The sequence below is a fragment of the Bos grunniens genome, chromosome 3 (assembly GCF_055505025.1).
Source record: "Bos grunniens cultivar Pamir isolate PY7600 chromosome 3, Bosgru_T2T1.0, whole genome shotgun sequence".
NCBI classification, from domain to species: Eukaryota; Metazoa; Chordata; class Mammalia; order Artiodactyla; family Bovidae; genus Bos; species Bos grunniens.
This window is the reverse complement of record NC_141167.1, coordinates 87343026-87366938: the sequence shown is the minus strand read 5'-3', so window position 1 is coordinate 87366938 and position 23913 is coordinate 87343026. Positions and strand designations below refer to the sequence as shown.

At 40.1% G+C, this 23913-nt stretch overlaps 1 protein-coding gene across 11 annotated transcripts in view; it reads left to right on the top strand.

Annotated features, from left to right (window-relative positions):
* Positions 1 to 23913, top strand: part of SORT1 (sortilin 1) — a 69205-nt gene that overhangs the window by 7198 nt on the left and 38094 nt on the right. For 7 of the 11 annotated variants that reach the window (XM_086391611.1, XM_086391609.1, XM_086391610.1 and 4 more), the window contains exons 2-3: positions 17339 to 17398; positions 19092 to 19165. In XM_086391611.1, coding sequence (XP_086247737.1) covers positions 17339 to 17398; positions 19092 to 19165 — 134 coding nt within the window. Of the gene's footprint in view, positions 1 to 14324; positions 15770 to 17338; positions 17399 to 19091; positions 19166 to 23913 lie in introns of those variants that run through there. The other 4 variants (XM_086391618.1, XM_086391616.1, XM_086391617.1 and 1 more) reach the window with 2 other exon arrangements.

Sequence of the window (23913 nt, the reverse complement as noted above, 5' to 3'; positions counted from 1 at the left end):
CAAATTGGTCAATTTCAGTCTGTTCTAGGCAGGTGTTTTTAGTGTTTTTTTTTTTTCCTTCTGACACTGTAATGGTGACTATAGTCAAGGTTGGGTTAGTAGTATATGGCTTTGAGCTAGCTGGCTTGGATGAATCTTCATGATAGACTCTTCATGTTTGTAGAGGCTGTTAGGTGAATGCTGGACATATGGAGGTGTTTTGCTTGTTTTTTCTTTCCTTTTTTTTAAGATTGGAGCTATTTTTCCTTCTCTGTTCTCAACCCCAGTCTCAGGAAACCATAGCAAAGACAGAATCTTCCATTCAGAGCCCGTGGTGTTTTGCTGAGAAAGTTTTCTATGAATGTAATTTATTTTCTGTTTTGCATTTCAATATCTGGCCCTCAACTTCTCATCTACAACATGAGAAGTTTTGGACTAGATTGAAAATGTTTAATAAGTTCTGTGATTCATATAGAAGAAGAGGAGGCCAGAGGTTGTGATCACAAATGTTTATTGGTTGATTCCAAGTTTAGAAGCAAATTGTGGCTGTTCTGCTACCCATTTGAACTTGAACATGGCCTGGATTTCACATCTGGGGTAATTTGTTACCACTTCCAGAGCTTGCTTCAATGAAATACGAGTGTTCTTAAAGATAATGGACGTATTTTTGTCCATATATTTATGAGAAATTTAACTCTTATTTGGGCAAAAATACTTTATTGTTCCTTGTTGATTGGAAAAAATCTAATGTTAATCAAAGCTACTAGCCTGGATAGTCCAAAAGAAAACCAAATAGATACCTAACAGTAAATTTGTTTTCCTTTTCCTTCCCTATAATACTCTACCAAAAATGAGGCTTTTTTTTTTCTTTTTGTTATGGCTGCTTGTGTGTTTGAAAATAGATGGTCAGCCTCCCATAAATATACTCAGCCCTGTGCTAGTTAGAAACTTACTGTGTGATTAATTGACTTGATTTAGATTTCTTCTTCATTGGAAGAAAATGTATGTTTTTTTCCTTCTAGGGCTTATGTATCTCTCATATTTGCTTTTGTTAAGAGTTTTGCTCTTTTTACCTGAATGTTCTAAAAAACTAAGTTCTAATGTTGTAGTTGAGCCTATTTGCAAATCTAATTCAACAGTAAGATCACCCTGAAGAGAAATTGAACTGGGAAGGAAATTTTTAACTGACTTTAGTACTTCTCAGATAATTCAGATCAAATGTTTATCTGGTACCTGCTCTTTGTCAAAGGGATTCCCGTCATAAGCATGTTATATACAAAATTCAAAAAAGAAATCTTAATACCCAGACTTCCCTCGTGGCTCAGACAGTAAAGAATCTGCCTGCAGTGTGGGAGACCTGGGTTCAGTCCCTGAGTCAGGAAGATCCCCTGGAGGAGGGCATGGCAACCCATTCCAGTATTCTTGCCTGGAGAATGAATCCCCATGGACAGAGGAGCCTGGAAGGCTACAGTCCATGGGGTCACAAACAGTCAGACACGACTAAGTGACTAAGCACAATACTGGATTTGAATCCTGACTCTGCTGTTTGATAGTGTATTGTATGATTATAGATAATCACTTAACTTCTCTGACCTTTATAGTTTTGTTGTTGTTTGTTTGTTTTACTAGAGAGTCAGCTTTAGGATTATTTGGTGAGTCAAATGAGAAGTTTTATCAAAATGTTTGTTAAAAGTAAAGTATTGTGTAGGTATCCTTTTGGAGTTCTGGCCTGTGCAGAAGAAAAGTTAAACATTAAAAAAATCTGTATTGTTGTCATGTTAAGGATTTAGCTGTTCAGTGATGGTTTGCTGAGAGTCTGAAAGAATTTTAGAAGAAGTCATGATGACTGCAATGCAGTAGTCTGGAAAGGCCTCATGGATGAAGAGAGAATCAAGGTGTGGAGGAAATTCTTAGGGAGACCTGTAAAGGCTCGGAGATAGGAGGAAATTCTTAGGGAGACCTGTAAAGGCTTGGAGATAGGGAAGTCCACGATATGCTCAAGGGATGATCAGCAGAGACTTTCTTTTAGGAAGTAGTTGATGAGTATGAATAAGGTTTCCGGAAAAACCTAGTTAAAAAGATAGCTCATTGTAAGGGAAGGAAAGAAACAGGAAGTACAGGGAGGGAGTCTGCTAATGGTACTTACTGGGGAAAGTATTTTAACAGTTAGTGGTTGACAGGAGGCTGCTGCTGCTGCTGCATCGCTTCAGTCGTGTCCGACTCTGTGCGACCCCAGAGACAGCAGCCCACCAAGCTTCCCGTCCCTGGGATTCTCCAGGCAAGAACACTGGAGTGGGTTGCCATTTTCTTCTCCAATGCATGAAAATGAAAAGTGAAAATGAAGTCGCTCAGTCGTGTCCGACTCTAGTGACCCAATGGACTGCAGCCTACCAGGCTCCTCCGTCCATGGGATTTTCTAGGCAAATCAGGAGGCTAGACAGGAGGCTAGAGCTAGATAAACCAGAGGTGGAAATGGAGAGCCAAGAAGAGTTATCCTTTTAGAGGTCGACCATTCTCTGTGGTCTTGGAAGAGTATGTCCAGCCTGGAACAGGACAGAGGGCAAGGCGGACCATCTTTTGTCCTTGAAGTGCTCAAGGTTTCAAGGAACACTTCAGGACTCCTGGACCTTATTGAAGGGGGAAGTGAGCCCAGGGATGAGAAGTTCAGGAGCTAGAAGACAATGAAGGCTGTGAACGGATTTTTCTGAACATCTGTCAACAAGGATAAAATTGAACTCTTGCTGATAATGTGCTTAACAGTTTGAATCATAGATTGTTAGGCTGATTAGCTGGTCAGTTCTCTTACCAATGAGGCTAAATAACTTGCTTACAGGCCAAGAGCTGGTGTAGAACATGTATGTCCTGTGGCGCTGCATTTGGAAGGTTGCATAGAGATATTTTAAGTCAATTCATTTGCTTTAAAGGTAAGGCAAGATTATAGACTCTGGCTGTAAGTCATGTAGTTATGAATTCCTTTCTGCTCCTTAAGGTCATAGTTCCCTTAACAGAGCTCAATTAGCCTTTCTAAGCCTCAACTCCCCATCATGTAAAATGGGAGTATTATCATAAGACTTTGAAGAGAAAACATTTTGAAAACCTTGAATCCTACCATGTATGTAGGATTTATGTAATTTCTTAGTAATCCTGTTGATCTGTTTCTGTGTCCATAGAGCCCAATCGTCAGCCAAATGATGCTGGTAAATACCAGCTCCCGAGGAACATGTGCATAAAAGGAGACAGATGCGGCATAAAAGTATTTGGTTTCATTACTTGGCAGGGTTGAGTGACAGCCTTGGGCGGGGGTGGCAAGAATGAGAGTGAGTCAAGATTGGCAGAAGTGTAAGAAGCATATGTGTTCTTTTTTTTTTAAGCTTCATGATTACAGCAAAATTTAACTTGTTAATATGAGTGATACTAACAAGTAATATTAATTTGAGTCCACTCCAGTGTTCTTGCCTGGAGAATCCCAGGGATGGGGGAGCCTGGTGGGCCACCGTCTATGGGGTCACACAGAGTTGGACACGATTGAAGTGACTTAGCAGCAGCAGCAGCAGCAGGTGGTGATTAGGAAGGAATGTGATCTCAGGTTAGACCTAGATTCAAAGTTTAGTGGTGACCAGGGAGAGATGAATCTTAATGAACCTTAGTTTTTTCATCTATAAAATGGATATACTAATACCTACCTCCTTAAGGTCCTTGTGAAGATTAAATACCTACCTCTTAAGATTCTTGTGAAGATTAATTAGGGTTTGGTGTGTATTCATCCTTTATTAAAGGTATTTTATGATGATTATCTTCACACAGCTTCTAATGGATTACTAGTTAGATGCTCAGATATTTGTGTATGCACTTAAAATTTTTTTTCATAGCTGAAATATTCCAGGAGAATGAATATGGTTACTCACAAGAACCAAATCTGGATTAAGGAGTACATTCTACTTATGTTCTTGGACTTGGAGTTTAAAAAAAACTGGGTCTGATAAGGTAAAGACTGTCTATCCAAAGTGTCTGTTTTTTTAATTTTATTTATTTTTAATTGGAGGATAATTGCTTTACAGTGTTGTGTTGGCTTCTGCCATACACCAGCATGAATCAGCCATAGGTGTAAAACTGCATAATAAACCTAAAGCTTGGGGCTTCCCTGGTGGCTCAGTGGTGAAAAATCTGCCTGCCTGCCAATGCAGGAAACATGGGTTCAATCTCTGGTCCAGAAAGAGCCCACATGCCTCAGAGCAGCTAAGTCCATGTGCCTCAACCATTGAACCTGTCCCCTAGAGCCTGGGAGCCACACCTGCTGAGCCCAGGTCTCACAGTTACTGAAGCCCGCGTGTCCTAGAGCCTGTGCCCCGCAATAAGAGAAGCCACATATTGAAAAGCCCTTGCACCACAACCAGAGTAGTCCCTGCTCTCCACAACTAGAGAAAGCCCATACAGCAACGAAGACCCAGCACAACAAAAATAAATGTGTATAAAACCTAAAGCTTAGTGAAGGAGAAGAGAAATATCACTGAACGATTTTTTATTACGTGCGTATCTCTTTAAAGTAGCATTGCACCACTTCCTGGCCTACATTAACTCTCCGCTCTGGTTGAAGTTGCGTCCTCACCAGTCGCTGTAGCTTGCCGTGTGCTCCGTTGCTTCTTGTCTTTGTTCTCATGGCATTCCTCCTGTCTGCCTTTCTAGCTCTGCTTGGTGTTTTCTGTTCTCTCCTATGGCACTTAACAGCACTATGTAATCGAGCACTTTACTGTAGCATTCAATTTTGTATTTACTTTCATTTATCCCATTGGTATTCTCCAGATTATAGACTTCTTAAAGATAGTACAAGCATGCCCCTTAACTTCACCCTTTGCCTCACACAGTGCTAGAGAAAGAGTAGTCAGCAAATGCTCAGTCTGGACTCAGCAAACACTTGCATTCTTGCTCTGCCCCTTGTCAGGTGTGTAGCTTTGAGCAAATTACTTAGCCTCTCTGAACTTCCTTCATCTATAAAGTAGCAGTGATGCTTTATGTATCATGAGTGCTCAATAAGGGTCAATATTATTATTATTCTTTAATTCAGCCATTTTTTATTGAGCACCTACCACATGTTAGGCCTTGTATTGGGTCCTGGGAACTGATACAGAGCACAACAGACAAGATCCCTGCCTTTATGGACCAGTAGACAAAATAGACATTAAACAAATATGTAGTTATAAATACAGTAAGTACCAAGAAGGAAAAAAGCAACTGATAGAGCTCCTGAGAAATTATTTAAGCTGGTGCTTAAAGATGAACAGAATTTTTCCTGTAGGAGTGTCCCAGGCAGAGAGAACAACATGCTCACAGATGTGGGGCTAAAAAGAGCATAATGCCTCCAAAAATCTGGAGGAAGGCCCGTGTGGTTGTTGCAGAGAGAGTCAGGGGCTGGCCTCCACACCCTGTCGGGAGCCTTGAGCTTTTATGGTTCAGTTAGCTGGCAACTGGTGAAGACCCTTTCATCACTTTCTTTTCTTTGAAATGAGACTAAGATGTAAAAATTAAATCCTAAGAGTTTTGAAATTTAACTGATTTATTAGGCATGAATAGAAATGAATTATCCCATGAAAATGAATTTTTCAATAACTGTGCCTACCCTTTTAAGTGCCAAAGTTTTTGTTGTTTGTTTTTTAATGAATATCTTTCTAAAATACTTCTCGGCTTCCTTAGTCAACTGTATGATCTTGGATCATTAAGGAGATTAAATTATGCTGTACCACGACTCACATTATTTTAACGTGGTGTGGCACTAATACCCTCAAGGTCCGCTGAGATTTGCGGGGCTATTTTCACCCATTTCGAATGGCCCAGATTTATAAGCTTAGTGAAATGGTCTGCCTTGCTGAAGTTTACTCTTTTTTTCCTATAAAAATGATGGTCCCCTTTCAAGATCCTGTTCCTTCTTACTGTTGTTCCTGTCTCTAGAAACACTGTCCCCTAAATTTAACTTCTATAAACTAAAAAATTTTACTTAGCTTAATTTTACTTCTGTAAGATGCTTCTGTAAACTAAGAAAACAGGTTACTAATTTTAGACAGTGTAACAGGTTTAGCAAGCTGATTTGGCGTGATGGTCTGCAGGCTTCTCTTAGTGGTCAAGTCTGTAGGTTTTTACTGCATGGACAGTGGCGTCAGAGGTCTCTCTCCCTTGGTTCCTTTCAGTGGGTGCCCAGGTTGTTGAGTTTTCTAGATACGGGATTATTGTTGCCCTTTCTTGTTGACACTAGACTATTGTGGAGCAAGGAGCTGATTTTTTTTTTCCCAAACGAAGACAGAGCAGTGGAAAAGCAAACTGAGTTGTGAAATTATCGATGAGTCATAGAATATTAAAGCTTACAAGAATTAGAAATGTTGTTGTTCCAGCTTCGTCACCTTGGTGGTGAAGTGAGGTTGCACTGCTCAGATTCACAGAGCTATTGGCAGAGGCAGAAATAAAATTCCAGTTGACCAGGTATTAAGCCAGTGCTCTCTCTTTATCATCCAGCCTCACAGGAAACTGAATAATTGAATAGATTTGCAAGCTTGTATGCTGTTTTATGTTTAGCCCTTTTATTTCTAAGGATAGTCTCCAGGAGAACTGGAACGTTTGTGATCTTATTTTTGGCTCATGTTGTGTGATCCTAGCAGTGCCTTATTTAATAGAACTGTATTCTGTTAAGGTTTTCTTCCTGCCCGCAGGAGCTTTGCCCAGTTTGTCCCAGACCTCTCTTATACATCACTATGTCCTGTCTGTCCCTGTGTTTCCTGGTTGGGTTTGGAAGCCTGAACCTTCAACTCTCAGCCTTTATGGAGTCACCAGTGCCTTGTTACTTCATTTGACTCTCATTATTCCAGTGAGTGAAGGAGCATAATATAGTTTTATTCCTGAGGAAATATAATAGATGCCCAAGAGAGAAAATGATTTGTGCCTGCTTTCCCAACCAGCTAGTTACTAGACCAGGTTTTAACACTCTTTTGCAGTTTTATTTTCAGTGACAGGTTGTCTTCTGTAGGTTGAATATCTTGCATGTTCAGTCTTCATTTTTAGACTTCTGTTAAGTGTGTTCACAGAGTACAAACTTCACGAGCACAGAGTGTGTGTTATCACTGCTGTGTCCCCAGTGCCCGAAAAAGGGTCTGGCATGTGGTAGGCAAGCAGATTTTTTGTGGAAAGAAGGCATGTGTGTGAAGGGTGACATCATTCACTCCCTGTTTATTTGCCAGAGAAGCTGCTCCTGATGGCCCGTCGGGTCATCTGCAAGTGACTTTTAAACTGGGTCCCCCCATGTGAAACTGACCCAGGCTCAGTTGTGTTGTTGTGAGTTCTTTGAGTATTTTACTTTCAATTGGGTGTATAACTAAAGATAGACAAAGATTTCTCATTACCAAGTTTTTTTTTTCCAAGCTACAGTGACTCTTGGGACCAACTGTGAGTTCTCCTAGCCATAGCAACAGTAATTTAATTAGGCTTCTAGTTTAATTAGATGTGAAGACAAAGTTATTTCTGTGAAGAATGTTGTGTTTTGTGGCCTTTATTTTTTTCCAGATGAAACTGAAAAAAAATTTTTTTTTAATTTTAGTTACTCAGTCATGTCCGACTCTTTGCGACCCCATGGACTGTAGCCCGCCAGGCTCCTCTGTCCATGGGGACTCTCCAGGCAAGGATACTGGAGTGGGTTGCTGTGCCCTCCTCCAGGGGATCTTCCCAACCCAGGGATTGAACCCAGGTCTCCTGCATTGCAGGCAGATTCTTTACCACTGAGCCACCAGGGAAGACCAAGATGGAACTAGGGATGAGCCAGATGAGCGTAGAAATGGACATTTGTGTTCATTCATGGTCTCTTAAATGTGTGAACCTCAAGCTTTTAAATGGTGGGCATTAAATGTGTGTATGAGTCTTGCATTATCCAATGTCAAGGTGAATGTATTTCAGAAAGCTGTCACCGACTTTCTGACCTAATGAGTCCCTGGAAGCCCACTTGGTTGTCAACACCATCAGTGACTCCCTCTACCCAGAGCTCCCCTGCTGGGGTCAGTTATGGCTGTCAGCACCACCCGGGACACTGACCATCCTGGTCCCTTCAGCAGATGATGCGGTGGGGAGCAAGCCAGCCACTCCGCAGAAACTGGGAGGAAGAAACATCACCATAAGTTCTGCCAACAAAAGGTGCTTTCTGTTAGTATTTAGAAGAAGTTGCTTTTAACCATAAACATAAACACACAATTTTACCTGCTATTCTGTAAATCTGCTTTTTACTCAACATGTTTTGAACCTTTCAAAGTCAGTAAACACCTGAACATTTTCAGTGACACCTGGTATATATTGTTTTATTGCCTGAGATAACTTACTTAACAGAGCGTCAGTTCTTCATCTAGAATATACAGATATAGTAATATGGGGTTGTTACGTGGATTAAATGATAATGTGTGTAAGGCTTGAACACAGTAGATGGCCTGCAGGATGTAGTGAACATGCAGGTGTGTAACGTCCTCTCTGAAGATGTGTAATTATCCCCTGGTGATAAATTCCTCAGTGGGATTGCTTGAGTCATGTGGTTGGGACATTTTCAGTTGATTCACGTCACCAAATAGCTCTCCAGAAAAGTTAACAGCGGTTTATATACTCCACTCCCACCCACGGTGCACACAGGCGCTCTGGTCTCCACTTCTCCCTGGATGCCTGTTGTCAAGCTTTTCCAAAAGGTGGAAAATGTTATCACATTCTTTTTCTCTGATTACTAGTGAGATTGAATAACTTTTCAAACGTTATTGGTCATTTCTGTGTCCGTTTGTGAATTGCTTGTTTGTGTCTTTTACCTATTTTCTTTTGAGGCCTTTGTCTTTCTCTTATTGACCTGAACACTGTATATTAACCCTTTGTTGTGTTGCAGATAGTTTTTCCAGTTTTGTTCCAACTTTATGTTCAATATTTTGCTATTAATTTTTTATATAGTCAAAGTAATTGATATATTAAGGGTTCTGGCTTTTGTATCATTTTTGAAATGGCCTTCTCGTTCTAAGTTTGTAAAAATATTCACTCATACTTCTAGGATTTTTGTGGCTTAACTTTTTGTGTTTCAATCTTTGGTCTATGTGGAATTTAGTTTGGAGTGGGGAGGGGTGGTAGGAAGGAAGTTAGGAATCCAGTTTTTTTTTTTTTTTTCCAAATAGCTAGCTTTACCAACTCTTTTTTACCAATGATTTGAAATGCCTGCTTTATCATACATTAAAAGAAACTTTGTCTAGTCTTGACCTTTGTTTTGTTCTATTGCTCTGTCTTGTCTATTCCTGTGCCAGTAACTGTGCTATGAGATTAATAAATCTCTCACTGGATGTGGCCAAGTTTCATGCTCATCTGCTCCTGATTGGATCAAGCTGACATTTTACATAAGTAGTCTTAAATTTCTTGGTTTCTGAGCTTTCTATGATAGGGTATGATTATGTAATCTGAACTACTGTATTTACTCTGTGGTCCCTCTGGATGCTGGTTTTGGATCGCTAATCACACAAACAGCATGTTTACGTGGTTTCCCTTAACTCTGACTTGCTTCTAGAACCTACATTTGGCTGGCTGTTTAGCAATATGTAGTGGCCAGATCGTGTTGTCTTTCTGCTAAATAAGCTACCTCTTAGGCATACTGCACTGGGGCAGCACAACTATTGTTTATCAGAAACAAAACAGGCCTCAACTCTGCCACCTTTTCCATTTCAGTTGTCGTGTATGCAGCTAATACATAACATCTTTTTTTGTAACAGCGCTTGAGGTAGATCCTCTCCCTGCTGTTGGCTGGACTCCTCAACTCCTGAATGTTGTTGTGTATTTATTATTTTCATATTGTAGGATGTTCATTGGAAATACTGTGTCGGAGGTTTGGGGTTTTCTGTTCCTAAAGAGCTTATTCTGCCTTGTGGTTCTTTCTATCCACAGAACTTTGTCCTCTGCTCTTATTTCTCTTATTCATCTTACTTTGCCTTGATTAGAGCAGTTGAACCATAACTTATTAGTTGGTTATGTTCTGCTGTATATACCGCTGGAAACCTTCCTTATGTGAGTAAGTGATCCTGTGGCGGCGTGTCAGTTTTCTTTGGGTGTTTCAAGAAGTAATTTTCTTTTCACACACATTTCCTTTTCTCTGTTTTCATTATCCTTTCATTCCCACCATAACTGTGTTTATCCTGATCTTGAAGTTCTTATTTAACAAGTATTTGATATACTGTATTCTCAGCACTTTACTAGTTGGTGAAATCAATATGTTTTATAATATGTTTTAACAGTGTTACCCTTTGAATTTTTTCAAAATACTTGCCTGTATCTTCGTGTTTGTTCTGCCTGCACAACCCCCTCTGCCATATCCACTATTATTTATATCTGTTCCCACCTCCGTAAGCTCTGTTTAAATCTCAGTGGACAGACTTTTATTTCTTCATAGTAAAATATTTGAATTTCTCTTCTGTATAGTCTGAGCCACTAGACTATACAGAGGTGGCTTAGATGGTAAAGCGTCTGTCTGCAATGCGGGAGACCCAGGTTCAATCCCCGGGTCGGGAAGATCCCCTGGAGAAGGAAATGGCACCCCACTCCAGTACTCTTGCCTAGAAAAATCCATGGATGGAGGAGCCTGGTGGGCTACAGTCCATGGGGTCGCAAAGAGTCGGACACGACTGAGCAACTTCACTCACTCTGTATAGTCTCCTCCTGGCCATTGCCTCTAAACACTTTGATGTATTTGGGGGAACTTCACCAATTTTTGACTATATGGAGTTGATGGTAACTACAGTGGAAGGAGAGGAATAAGATCACTATTGTACATGTGAACACTCAAGAATACACACTAGTGTTTAATAATGTTTCGGCTGGCAGTAAGGGCATGGGAAGAAACCCTATTTAGCCATTATTTACCGAAATGGTGGAAACCACATTAGAGGAGGGGTTACACACAGGTCTATTTTGGTAGCAGGGGTTTGTGAATAGACTTTTATGGAATTATTCATGGGATACTTAATATCTTGTAAGATCTTGTGCTAGGCCTGACAGGTAATACCAGATCATACTATTTACCATCTAAGAAGTCCCAGCATAATTTGAGAGTACAAGCAACAGTACTTGGAGAGTTCTGTACAATTTATAGTACAAACAGCATCCATAAGAACTGTGCAAAGTAATACCTAAGAAGAGATCATTCAAGCTCTGATAACTAGGAACTAGAATGGTTGGTTTTACATGGAAAAATGGGATTTCAGCTGTCTTTCAGATCTTTTGCACTGGTGTAGTCCCTCTCTTGTGGCTGTCAAAAAGAAACACCCACAATATGGGGTGCAACCACTATGAAAACAGTATGGAGGTTCCTCAGAAAACTAAAAATGGAATTGTCATATGATCCAGCATTCTCACTCCTGGGTATATACCAGACAGAACTATAATTTGAGAAGATTCATGCACCCTTGTGTTCATAAGCAGCACTATTTACAATAGCCAAGACATGAAAACAGCCTAAATGTCCATCAGCAGATGCATGGATAAAGAAAATGTATGTGTGCAATGGAATATTGTGTATATGTGTGTTCTTAGTCACTCAGTTGTGTCTGACTCTTTGCAACCCCTGGACTGTAGCCTGCCAGACTTCTCTGTCCACGGGATATTCCAGGCAAGAATACTGGAGTGTGTTGCCATTTCCTCTTCCACGGGATCTTCCTGACCAAGGGATTGAACCTGTGTCTCCTGCATTGGCAGGCAGATGCTTTACCACTGTGCCACCTAGGAAGCCCTAATGGAATATTACTCAGCCATTAAAAAGAATAAAATAATGTCATTTGCAACAACATGGATGGATCTAGAGATTATCGTACTAAGAGAAGTAAGTCAGAAAGAGAAAGACAAATACCATGATATCAATTACATGTGAAATCTAAAATGGGACACAAATGAATATATCTACAAAACAAAAACACACTTACAGATACGGAAAACTGACGTGTGGTTGCCAAGGGACTGCAGGGGAGGGAGGTTGGGAGTTTGAGATTAGCAAATGCAAACTATTGTAGAAGAATGGATAAACAACAAGATTCTACTTTGTATAATGCAGGGAACTGTATTCAATATCCTGTGGATAAACCATTATGAAAAAGAATATATACATGTTTAACTGAGTCACTTTGATGTACAGCAGAAATTAAACTCAACATTGTAAATCAACTATACTTCAATAAAATAAACTTTAAAAAAATCCTGCCAGATAATGGTGAGGACCATTGGAAAAGTTCAGAACAGAACCCTTCTTTAAAACCCGACCTTTTAAAAGGTATTCTCCCTGGGTGTAGATTTCTGTCTTTACAGTTTTTCCCCAGTTCTCTAAAGACTTTGATACACTGATTTGCATTGTTTCTGAAGAGAGATCTTCTATGATTCTTTATTCCTCTGTATGTAATATCATTTTTTCTTCTGGATACTTGTAAGATTTTTATCTATCACCAATTTTGAACAATTGGAACATGATTTGCCCTGGTATAGTTTTCACTGTGTTTCTTAAGCTTGGGGTTTGTGAGGTTCTTGGATCTCTGGGTTTATATTTTTCATTAAATTTGGGGAATCTTTGGTTATAATTTCTTCAATTTTTTCTATTCACACCCTCCACATCTTCCAGACTTCAATTATATATGTGTGTGTGTGTGTGTGTGTGTGTGTGTGTGTGTATTTATTGGTTTATATATAGTTGCTTGAAGTTCTTTAGCTCAGTGATTCTTTGTTAATATTTATATTTTTGGCCTTTTTTTTGCTGTGTTTCTCTTTGGATAGTTTCCACTAGGTATGGCTTCCAGTTTATTAATCTTCTCTTCTGCAATGTCTGATTTCTTGTTAATCCTATTCATTGTAATTTTCATCTAGGGTGTATATTTCTCATCTCTAGAAGTCCAATCTGAGTTTTTTAAAATACTCTTCCATATCTTTAATGCTCATCTTTGCTCAGTCTATTCTCTAGCTTCTTGAGTGAACATCTGGAGTATTATTATAACTTCTAATGTCCTTAATGTTATTATTTGTGTTATTTCTGGGTCAGTTTGATTGATTTTCTCCTCATTATAGGTCCTGTTTTCTTCTTTGCATGTCTGGATTTTTGTTGTTGTTGTTAACTGTTGGACATGGTGAATTTTATCTGCTTGAGTGCTATATATTTTAATATTCCTGTAAGTATCCTTGAACTTTGTTCTGGGTCATGGTTAGGTTACTTGACAATAGTTTGATCGTTTTCAGTCTTGTTTTTAAGTTTTTTAGGCAAAACTAGAATAGTGTTTGGGTTAACTTTTCTTCATTACCAAGGTAAAACTTTTCTGAGTATTCTATCCAGTTCCTTGTGAAATATGAGGTTTTCTGTATGGTTGTTGGAAACAGGAATTGTTTCTGGTCCTGACTAAGGCCCTGATATTGTTTCCTTCAATTTTTACCCTGGCCTCTGGTAGATTCCTAGCATCCATGTGATGATTAGTACTCAGGAGAAAACTTGGCAGGGTGGTTAGGGAGCCCACATCTGTAGATCTCCACTGTTCTCATTCTGTACAGCTCTCACCTCTGTCACACACTTCACTATGAACTCCAGCCTCTTTGGCTTCCCCAGACTGTCAGCTCATCTCTTCAAAGGAGAAAGACCTCTGGACTCTGCCTTGTCTCCCCTTCCCTGTACCATGGCCTGAAAATTATTTCAGGACAGTACACTAGGGCAGATGTAGGCCATCGTTTGCTGCTTCTCTTTCAGGGATCATTGTCCTTCATTGCCAAAAGTCCAGTGTCTTGAAACCTCTGTTTTATGTATTCTGTGTTGGTTTTTATTTTATTTTATTTTTAGTTGTTTCAGGTGGAAGGTAAATCTGATCCATGTTACTCCATCTTGGCTGGAAACAGAAGTCCTCTCAGAATAGAACTTTGACATTGCATACTCATTTCTGTCTTGAGGAAATTAAGTGGATCTGGCCATATCTTTTCACTCCATATCCTCCCTTTCAGAGCTCTGAAAGTAGTTCTTCTAAGAAATGAATTTAATCTTCATTGTCTTCCATGTGCTATGCTGTTTGTGCCGCGCTCAGTTGCTCCATTATGTCCAACTCTTTCTAGCCCACCAGACTCCTCTGTCCATGGAATTCTCCAGGCAGGAATACTGGAGTGGGTTGCCATGCTCTCCTCCAGGGGATCTTCCCAACTCAGAGATCGAACCCACGTCTCCTGTGTCTCCTGCGTTAGCAGATGGATTCTTTACCACTGTGCCGGCAATAAGGAATCTGCCTGCCAATGCAGGAGACGTGGGTTCAATCCCTGGATCAGGAAGATTCCCTGGAGGAGGAAATGGCAACCCATTCCAGTATTCTTGCCTGTAAAATCCCATGAACAGAGGAGTCTGTAGGCTACAGTCCATGGGGTAGCAAACAGTCAGATACGACTTAGCAGCTGAGCACACTATGCTGTGTATTAGTTGCTAAAATGAACAGGCCTGGTCCCTGTTCATCTGGTCCCTGAACCAGATGGGCTTCAGATCTAATGAGGCAGGCAGGCATGATTCTTGTTGCTATAATTAGAAGTAATACATGTTTTGAAATGTCTAAGATGCTACCACAGTGTAGAATGACATGTATATTTTGTTAAACATGATAAATAAGCAGTAGAATTAATGGCCTTTTGCTGACATTTGTAAATTCTGTCTCCTAACCATGACCAGATTGTCCACACTTCTCCTGGACATCTGTAATCTTCCTGTTAAAGGGGTAGGATTGAGTCTGTGGTCTTGGTTCCCCAATTCTCCTGGATTTGTTTCCTTTCCATATGACCTTTTCTTTCTATCTGGGCTTTGGTCTGTTGATAGATCTGATTTCATTATTTTCTTTTATTTACAGCACTATAAGAGTGGTAGAGACTGAAATATAAAAAATTAATTGCATTTTCTCTAGGTGGATGAGTTTTCTCAGTGAGTTTATGCATTTTCAAAAGTAAAATGTAATTGGTTGCTGGGAAGGGAAGACTAAGGGTAGCAGAAGGCCACTATAACAGTTAATGAATTTCACTTCCATTTTCCCAAAGGAACTCTGAATGGTGAATGAGGTCAACTGTACTTTGATTTGTTTGGGTTAAGTTGAGGGTTGCTAGTGTCATCTAATAGTCCTCCTCTTTCTGTGACTGAGCAATAGAAGATATGAGTAATGCCAGTGTGTCTGCTGACTGCGTCAGGTGTGTAGAACATTGCCTGAAAAGTGAAAGCTTGATCAAGCTAGCAAGAGCTCCAGTGATGGAATTTTTCTTTTATCCTAATCAGCTTTTGTGCCCAGAGCCTGTCTTGGAAAGATAGCCTTTGTTTAGATGACTGTTAGCCCGTGCAGTCTGTCTGGTATTTGTGGAAACTCTGGATATCCCTGTTTCTCCTCAAGGAGCTCATTGATGTAATTTCAGACACTGTATCCTCACTCAAGAGAACATGCTGTCTTGCTCTGTGTGGTATCTTAGAAGACGCGCTGCTGTGTTAGTTTTTAAGCTTCTGGTTCCAGATGTCTCTAGCAGCAGACCTACTTTTTCTCAGATGCTTGGCCAGCTTACATGTATGAATAGCCTTTCTGTCCTGCAGTGGCTATGAGAAGCTCTGAGCATTTGAGAGTTAACTAGCGTTTACTGAGCAAGCCGTCTGTGTGGCACTGAGTGTACTATTTACAGAGATTGTACAAGAGATTCCGTCGACCTCAAAGCTGCTTACAGTACAGGGGAAAGTAGCGTAAGTGAATTTAGCGACCCATCTAGTAGGACCACCAAAGAAACTTAGAAGGTAAGCCAAACAGTTAATGTGTGAGTTCTGTTTCTTCAGACATCTCTGTTGCGATTGGTGGCTTGAGTGACCATGCAGCTGGAATCCCACCATTTATAGACATGCTGTATTTTGAATCAACTTTGTGGTTTGGGAAGGATGTATAATTCAACAGATGCTTATTGAGCATGCAAAGTATCATGGTAGGCACAGGGCATACTATAAAAATGACTATAAAAATTATATCCTTGGCTCCTAAGGAACTGCTCATATTTGGAAAGGCAAGGCATATTTAAGACTCTTAAAATCTTTGTAATATTTTTAAGTCTTCATAAAAGAAAAGCATAGTCATCAACAAACTACTAACTCCTCTGGGTGGTGGGGCTGTGGTGAGGTTGTGGTGGGGAAGAGGAAGGATCTTCACTTCTTACTGTATACATTTCTAATATTAATATATGTAGTAAGAAGTTTTTACCAAGTGCCAGTGTTGCCTTTTTGGTATTATTTCTTTATTGGTTAAAAAAGTGATAGAGACTAGTAGATTATACACATAATGTTAACTTTATGTGTATCTCTGTGTGATAAGATTTATATTTTCTTTGTTGTCTCTCTCTATTATTGTCTGGGCTTCCGAGGTGGCTCAGTGGTAAAGAATCCACCTGCCAAGCAGGAGACATGGGTTCGATCCCTGGCTTGGGAAGATCCCCTGGAGAAGGAAATGGCAATCCATTCCAGTATTCTTGCCTGGAGAATCCCATGAACAGAGGAGCCTGACAGGCTCCAGTCCATGGGGTTGCAAGAGTCAAAACAGGATTTAGCGACTAAACAACAATATTATTATCTACTTTTTTCTATAATGGATATATATTATTTTATAAATAGAGAAGAAAGTATTGGAAAACCAAAATTTGAAAGGACCTACAATAATTATTATAATGAATTTTAATATGATTACCATATTTTGGATACAGCATACCAGCTTTCCCTTTTTTGTCTCCTCACTTTCACCACAACTTTATTAAGGTGGTTCTATTATTATTAATATTATTACTATTGTAGTTATTATTATTAAATAAAAAGGTGAAACAAGGGCATTTACTCTTGCTTCTTTCCCTTGTCATTTGGGTGTATTAGCCTAGAAACAAAAAGAATCCAGCTATTAGCTATTTGGCTGTACTGTGAAGGCTCCTTAGAAAAATTTAAATTATGCTGATTGGGTTACAATTATATCTATCATTGTGGGCTGTGATCTCTTGTTTTAAAATATCCTAAGAATACTTTTTGTATCTTTATATTTAGTTCTGTTGGAGAAAGCAAATAGATTATCCCATCTCCCCATCTGGTACAGTGAAGAGAACTCATCTGCTTGGCTTACTTTGTGTGAGAGAGAATTAAAATTTCCAAGTTATTTGTGATTCAGGTTAAGTAGTTAAATGCTGTCTTTTCCAAATTTTGTTCCAGAAATCCATATCCCCTTTTAATTGTAAAGATAATTACTTTGAAAGTAATAGTGGTCTGTGTTATTTAAAGAAGTCAAAGATTGAAGAGGAGATGTCATTTCTAAATGAGTTTTTTTTTCCCCCCTTATAGCATGTATTCGATGATCTCAGTGGCTCAGTATCCTTGTCCTGGGTTGGAGACAGCACTGGGGTAAGTAATGTTTTGACTTTGTTGATTCAGCCTAGCAAGAAGATGGTGTAGATTTGGGGGAGTTTAAGTGCTAAATGTTTTACCTTCTGAAATTGTCTCCAACTTCAGCTGTAGGAAATGCATTTGTAGGACAGACTTCCAGAAGGCTGTGGTTGGTTTGGTTTTGCTTTTAGAACTAGGAACATCTTGTGACCACCTTCTTCCATAATAGAAACTAGACACCTTTTTAGTCTTTGGTGGCTGCTTGATATCAAGATGAGCAAGAAGAAGAAAAGAGAAGAGTGCTGTGTGAAAAGGGAGCCTTACAATTCTTGGGAAAATTTCTGTGTGAAAGTAGAAAACGGCACATTATACGTGTTGGCATTTTTCCTCCGAATTGTATTGTTCCTGTATCCTTTCCCATAGTTAGTGTTAAAGGACTGTGGCAGCCATGGGCTTATCACTGTTCAGCTCCATCTGTTGTCCTTCCCCCAACCACAAAGGAGGTAGGTACTGCCAGGATTGGGGGAATGAGACAGTCAGTAAGCTTCTCCTTAATCCTCGTAGCATGTAACCTGACTCCAGTAGGAGGTTTGCTGAGGATTCATTGGCCTCAGGTCTTGAACAGGGCTTGACATTACCTGCTCTGTTATTATCCTGCCTGAGCAAGGGCAGGGACCACAGCTCATGCCCTCCAGTATTCCAGTAATGTATGTATCAGAGCATTGAGGCACGTGAGGCTATATCAGAAGCCAAAAGAAATACAATTTTTGTACTAAAGAACAAGTTATTAATTTTTAAATTGCTGGTAGAATTTCTTTAAGCCTGTCTCATTTGCTTCTAAAATTTGAGTTGTTCACTATTTCCCATGATTTATCACTTTATCTAAGATAGTTGATATCTCCAAGATTTCTTGTTAAATGGCTGTATGAGACTCCCTAGCCTCTTATTCCAATCTATCACAATCATATCTTCATGCATGTTTTCTCTAGAAAAATACTTATTTAAAAAATTGATTTCATGGAGAACTAATAGCAGGGAGAAGAAGAAAAGGACAGATGTGACATAGCAACCTCTATTAGAGCATTCACCCTATTCTAGCCTTGTAATCAGAAAGAGATGATTCTTGACTGAGAATATCTTAGAATAATGTGGATACAAAACAGTTAAATTCTTCCTTTACTGTTATTTGGAGTTGATTAGCTCTGTTTCCGGAGAAGGCAATGGCACCCCACTCCAGTACTCTTGCCTGGAAAATTCCATGGACAGAGGAGCCTGGTAGGCTGCAGTCCATGGGATCACTGAGAGTCGGACACGACTGAGCGACTTCACTTTCACTTTTCACTTTCATGCATTGGAGAAGGAAATGGCAACCCACTCCAGTGTTCTTGCCTGGAGAATCCCAGGGACGGCAGAGCCTGGTGGGCTGCCGTCTATGGGGTCGCACAGAGTCGGACACGACTGAAGCGATGCAGCAGCAGCAGCAGCTCTGTTTCACACTGCATCAGGTGTAAGCAGTGGGACCATCTCAACAAAATTAGCTGAGAATTTGAATCATTGTAAGCCATAATCACTTGGTCCTTCTTGGTTTTCAGATGTATTACAATATAGGCTACTGTGAAGTAGAATTATTGGCAATCTTTCTGATATTCAGATGTTGCAAACATATAATTGGATTATGTTTCTTATTGACCACATGCTTTTGTCTCTCCAGATCATTTTAGTCTTAACCACCTTCCATGTACCACTGGTAATTATGACTTTTGGACAGTCCAAGCTATATCGAAGGTGAGATGCCTAGCATATGATTGGGGAATTTGATTGAGTAACATATTGTGACTGTAAGTTCTCTGCTTTTCTAGGCATGATGGGATCTAACAGTTGATTTAAAAGATCTTCTGGCCATCTTAAATTTTCACCAGATTGTCGCCCTTAGCACATTTTTTAATATCTAATTAGCAACCTAAAGCAGCATGAAAAGGAATCTAGTTCCAAGGAAATAAGGTTGACCTGACTGAGTGGCAGAACAGTAAAAGAAGGTAAAGGAAGAGTCTATAGGAGTGTGTGTATGTTTATTTAAATGGATATTTATTTGTGGGGAGGTAGCATAGAATAGAAATGGCAACCCACTCCAGTGTTCTTGCCTGGAGAATCCCAGGGATGGGGGAGCATGGTGGGCTGCCATCTCTGGGGTCGCACAGAGTCAGACACGACTGAAGCGACTTAGCAGCAGCAGCATAGAGTTTAACCATCTTTCTACTTATTATGAGGACAAATGGTTTTATACTCCTGATGTAACAATCCTTACTCTACCTTCCAAGTGATTTTTCTTTTTTGGCCCCACTATGTGGCTTGAGGGATCTTAGTTCCCTGATAAGATATTGAACCCAAGCCCTGGCAGTGAGAGTGTGGAGTCTAACCACTCGACTGCCAGGGAAGTTAGATACCTAATATCTAAAATATTAGATAATATTTTTCATCTAATGTTATGAGCCCCCAACAGATTGTTTTTAGGTCCAAAGGAGGTTCTCAGGTCAGGCCTACCAAAGTGCCTGGTAATGATGATGGTAATATATGTTCTGGGACTATAGTCTGTACTGTGACATTCACAAAGTTTGAGAGTTGTCTTTTCAAAGGTCCAGCTTGGTTAAAGGGTAGGATTCTTTTCCTTACCTGTAAGATTCAAAGCCAGCTAACTCCCAGAAGTTGCTGATTGTCTTCTCAATCGTGTGTGCCTATCCCATTTTCTGCCTAGGGACCTAAAGAAATTTGACATTTCAGCAGATAATATAGAAATTACCCTCTGGGCCAAAGGATGTCCCTGGAGCCACCATACTTTCTGAGGGTTCTTTGATTGATTGTTGACGTTGGCCAAGGTGGGAGCGAACCCATGTTGAAACTCTAATATATATCAGTCCAGCCTCCCTTTCCCAATAGGTGACCCTTGACTGCTGCTCCTGAGTCTGGAGCCAGTGCTTTCTGCCCTTCAACACAGAGACTTTAATTTAAAAAAAGAGGTCAAGAAAGAATTGCCATCTTGAAATTGTTGTACACTGCATGAAGGCAGGTTCTTGACTAACTTGGGGTTCTCCAGCAACTGGCTAAATGACTGACACATAACAGGCAGTACATATTAATCGAACGAAGGAATGTCTTGTCTTCTTTAATAATTCTTAGGCTAATAGTATTTTTATTTGTTTGATAAGGATTGACAAGGTATTACAGAATCCTAATTCTAGAAGGGACTGTAATTTATAGGTGATTTTGTATATTAAGTTAGAAAACTAGTTGAACCATTTCGGGTAGATGAAAAGTATCCTGTTTGGGAAGGAAAAAAATGCGTTAAGATTTTTGTAACTTTAGTAAACTCTTTCCATTTTTTAAGAAACTTTGCTGTTGTAAAATTCTTTATGATACAGTTTTCCTTACCAATTCACCTTCCATTAAAAAAGCAATGCAACCATATTATAAAACATTGGAAATTTTAAATGAAAAAAAATTCACCTTAAAGTCAAGTAATCTTATTTACAGTTTATTATCTTGACTTTTCCCCTTTAATGTTATACCATATAACTCTGTAGTCTTAGGAAGCAACATGGTACAGTGTAAAGTTACCTCTTGGCATATAGGCCTGGGGTTGAATCTCAGCATTATTTGTGAGCAGAATGAACTTGGGTAAGTCATTTAACCTCCCTGAGTCTTTTTGTCATCTGTAAAAGAAAGATGATAATAGCAGCCACCTTAGAGCCATTGAGAGTTTTGCTTTGCAGCACCTATCATGGAATAAGAACTTGGTACCATTAGCTGTTGCCTTGCCAGTGGCCAGATACGGCATGTAACCAGCATGTACTGGCACTGTGGTGCTATTCATAGTTTTTTTAATGAATTGAAAGCCTTCCATACCAGTTAATAAAAGGTGATTTCCTGCCTGCCCCCAGGTGCCTCCATAGCTTCTACAAGTACACCCCCACCCCAGCCAGCATGGAAGTGTTACCAACACCTGATGTTATGAACTATAACCATTCTGATTGGTCACTGCTCGTACCATATTTGTCAAATTCTTATCATTTTTGTTAGATTGAAAGAATTTACTTAATCATTATTCTCTTGGACACCTAAGTTGTAGTTTTTTCACTATTGTTAATGCTGCTGTGATAAATATCACACATGTATGTCATCAGTTCAGTTCAGTCGTGTCCTACTCTTTGCGACCCCATGAATCGCAGCACGCCAGGCCTCCCTGTCCATCACCAACTCCCGGAGTTTACTCAAACTCATGTCCATCGGGTCAGTGATGCCATCCAGCCATCTCATCCTCTATCGTCCCCTTCTTCTCCTGCCTCCAGTCCCTCCCAGCATCAGAGTCTTTTCCAATGAGTCAACTCTTCGTATGAGGTGGCCAAAGTATTGGAGTTTCAGCTTTAGCATCAGTCCTTCCAATGAACACCCAGGACTGATCTCCATTGGACCTTGCTTCTATCACCAGTCACATCCACAACTGGGTATTGTTTTTGCTTTGGCTCCATCCCTTCATTCTTTCTGGAGTTATTTCTCCACTGATCTCCAGTACTATATTGGGCACCTACCGACTTGGGGAGTTCCCCTTTCAGTATCCTATCATTTCGCCTTTCATACTATTCATAGGGTTCTCAAGGCAAGAATACTGAAGTGGTTTGCCATTCCCTTCTCCAGTGGACCACATTCTGTCAGACCTCTCCACCATGACCCACCCGTCTTGGGTGGCCCCACACGGTATGGCTTAGTTTCATTGAGTTAGACAAGGCTGTGATCCGTGTGATCAGATTGACTAGTTTTCTGTTATTATGGTTTCAGTATGTCTGCCCTCTGATGCCCTCTCACAACACCTACCGTCTTACTTGGGTTTCTCTTAAGAAGATGCCTATTTCCAGTTTTTATTATGGTAGCAAATGAAAACCTCCTCTCTGATCTCTGCATGTTTTGAATCCTTTACTAAATTCCTTCTCTTGGTTGAATTATGTTCTAAACCTGTTGCTTCAGCCGCTTTTTTGCTTGCCTTCTGAATTCACGTGTTAGCCTCTATAGTGCTCTTCAATCAGGTGGCTAGAACTGGACCGACCTGACAGACCAGAGTCATACCCGTGGGGAGTGCAGTGTTTTCACGACTGCTTTTCCTGTCCTTTTGCTTTTCAGCGTTGTGCTTACTTTGAGACAACCCCAAACAAAACAAAACAGTATCGCTGTGTTACTGCTTAAATACCTACCACCCTCTGACTCAGCCTTTTTCCATCCTATATTTGTCTAGTCTTGTGAGAAACCACTAATATACACTTTACTAGAGAGTAAAGCGAGTTGTTTCTGGTATAGTATGTTACTAAGGTTCTTTTTCTTCATTTTGCACACCAGGTTTGTTTGTTGGGTTTGTTTGGTTTTACCAAGGTCATTTTGAATATTAATTACTTCCTCCCTGCTGTGAAATGAAAACTCTTCCGAAATATGGGTGGAGACTGTAAATATGCCTTGTTGCCTCCCCAGCTAGGCTGGCCTGGCCTAGTCTGAAGTGACTCATGTTGTTGGACACACCAGCCAAGAGGCACGTGTTGCTTGAGAAATGGGAAAGGGAGGGAGCAATTTGAGCAAAATGAGTCCTGAATATGCTGAGCTTGTGCAACTGAGAAATGAAATAAAAGCCTGTTGAATCTGCTCTGAAGACTCTTCTGTTTTTCGCAGCTTTAATGATTGTATTATTTATTGGATTATCTTTCTCTCTCAAATCTTATGTGGTCAAAGATTCATTTGGGATTCAAATAGGAGGCAGCTAATGAGATGCCACCTGCCATAAGCAGTGCCGCATGGAGGTATGTGTGAGGAGAAGGAAGTTAGTTGTTTCTGTTACCTGTGCCGAGTTAGAGGGAGCACACTTCAGAAAGAGGATTGTTAACAGATTTGGGAAATAAAGTCCCTGGGCATTAATGATTGGATAGAATTGAATAACATACTAATATCTTCAATTAAAGGGAATCATATTTGAATAGTATAAATTTTGATTCCCTCTTCAGGAATGTTAATTCATATAACAGATAATAAAGTTCATTTACCTCTCACTTGCAAATATGAAATTAAAAAGGAAATAACTAGCTATAGTTACGGAGAAGGCAATGTCACTCCACTCCAGTACTCTTGGCTGGAAAATCCCATGGATGGAGGAGCCTGGTAGGCTGCAGTCCATGGGGTCGCTGAGGGTTGGACACGACTGAGTGACTTCACTTTCACTTTTCACTTGCATGCATTGGAGAAGGAAATGGCAACCCACTCCAATGTTCTTGCCTGGAGAACCCCAGGGACAGGGGAGCCTTGGTGGGCTGCCGTCTATGGGGTTGCACAGAGTCGGACACAACTGAAGCGACTTAGCAGCAGCAGCTGTAGTTAAGATGACAATTTGATTTTCAGGAACAAATGTTGTGTGCCTTTTTGTTTTATGGCCCTTTGAGTCTAACCTTTCATTGTAAGATTAACTTAGTGAAGCACATTATGTATAGCAAAATTCTATACCAAGT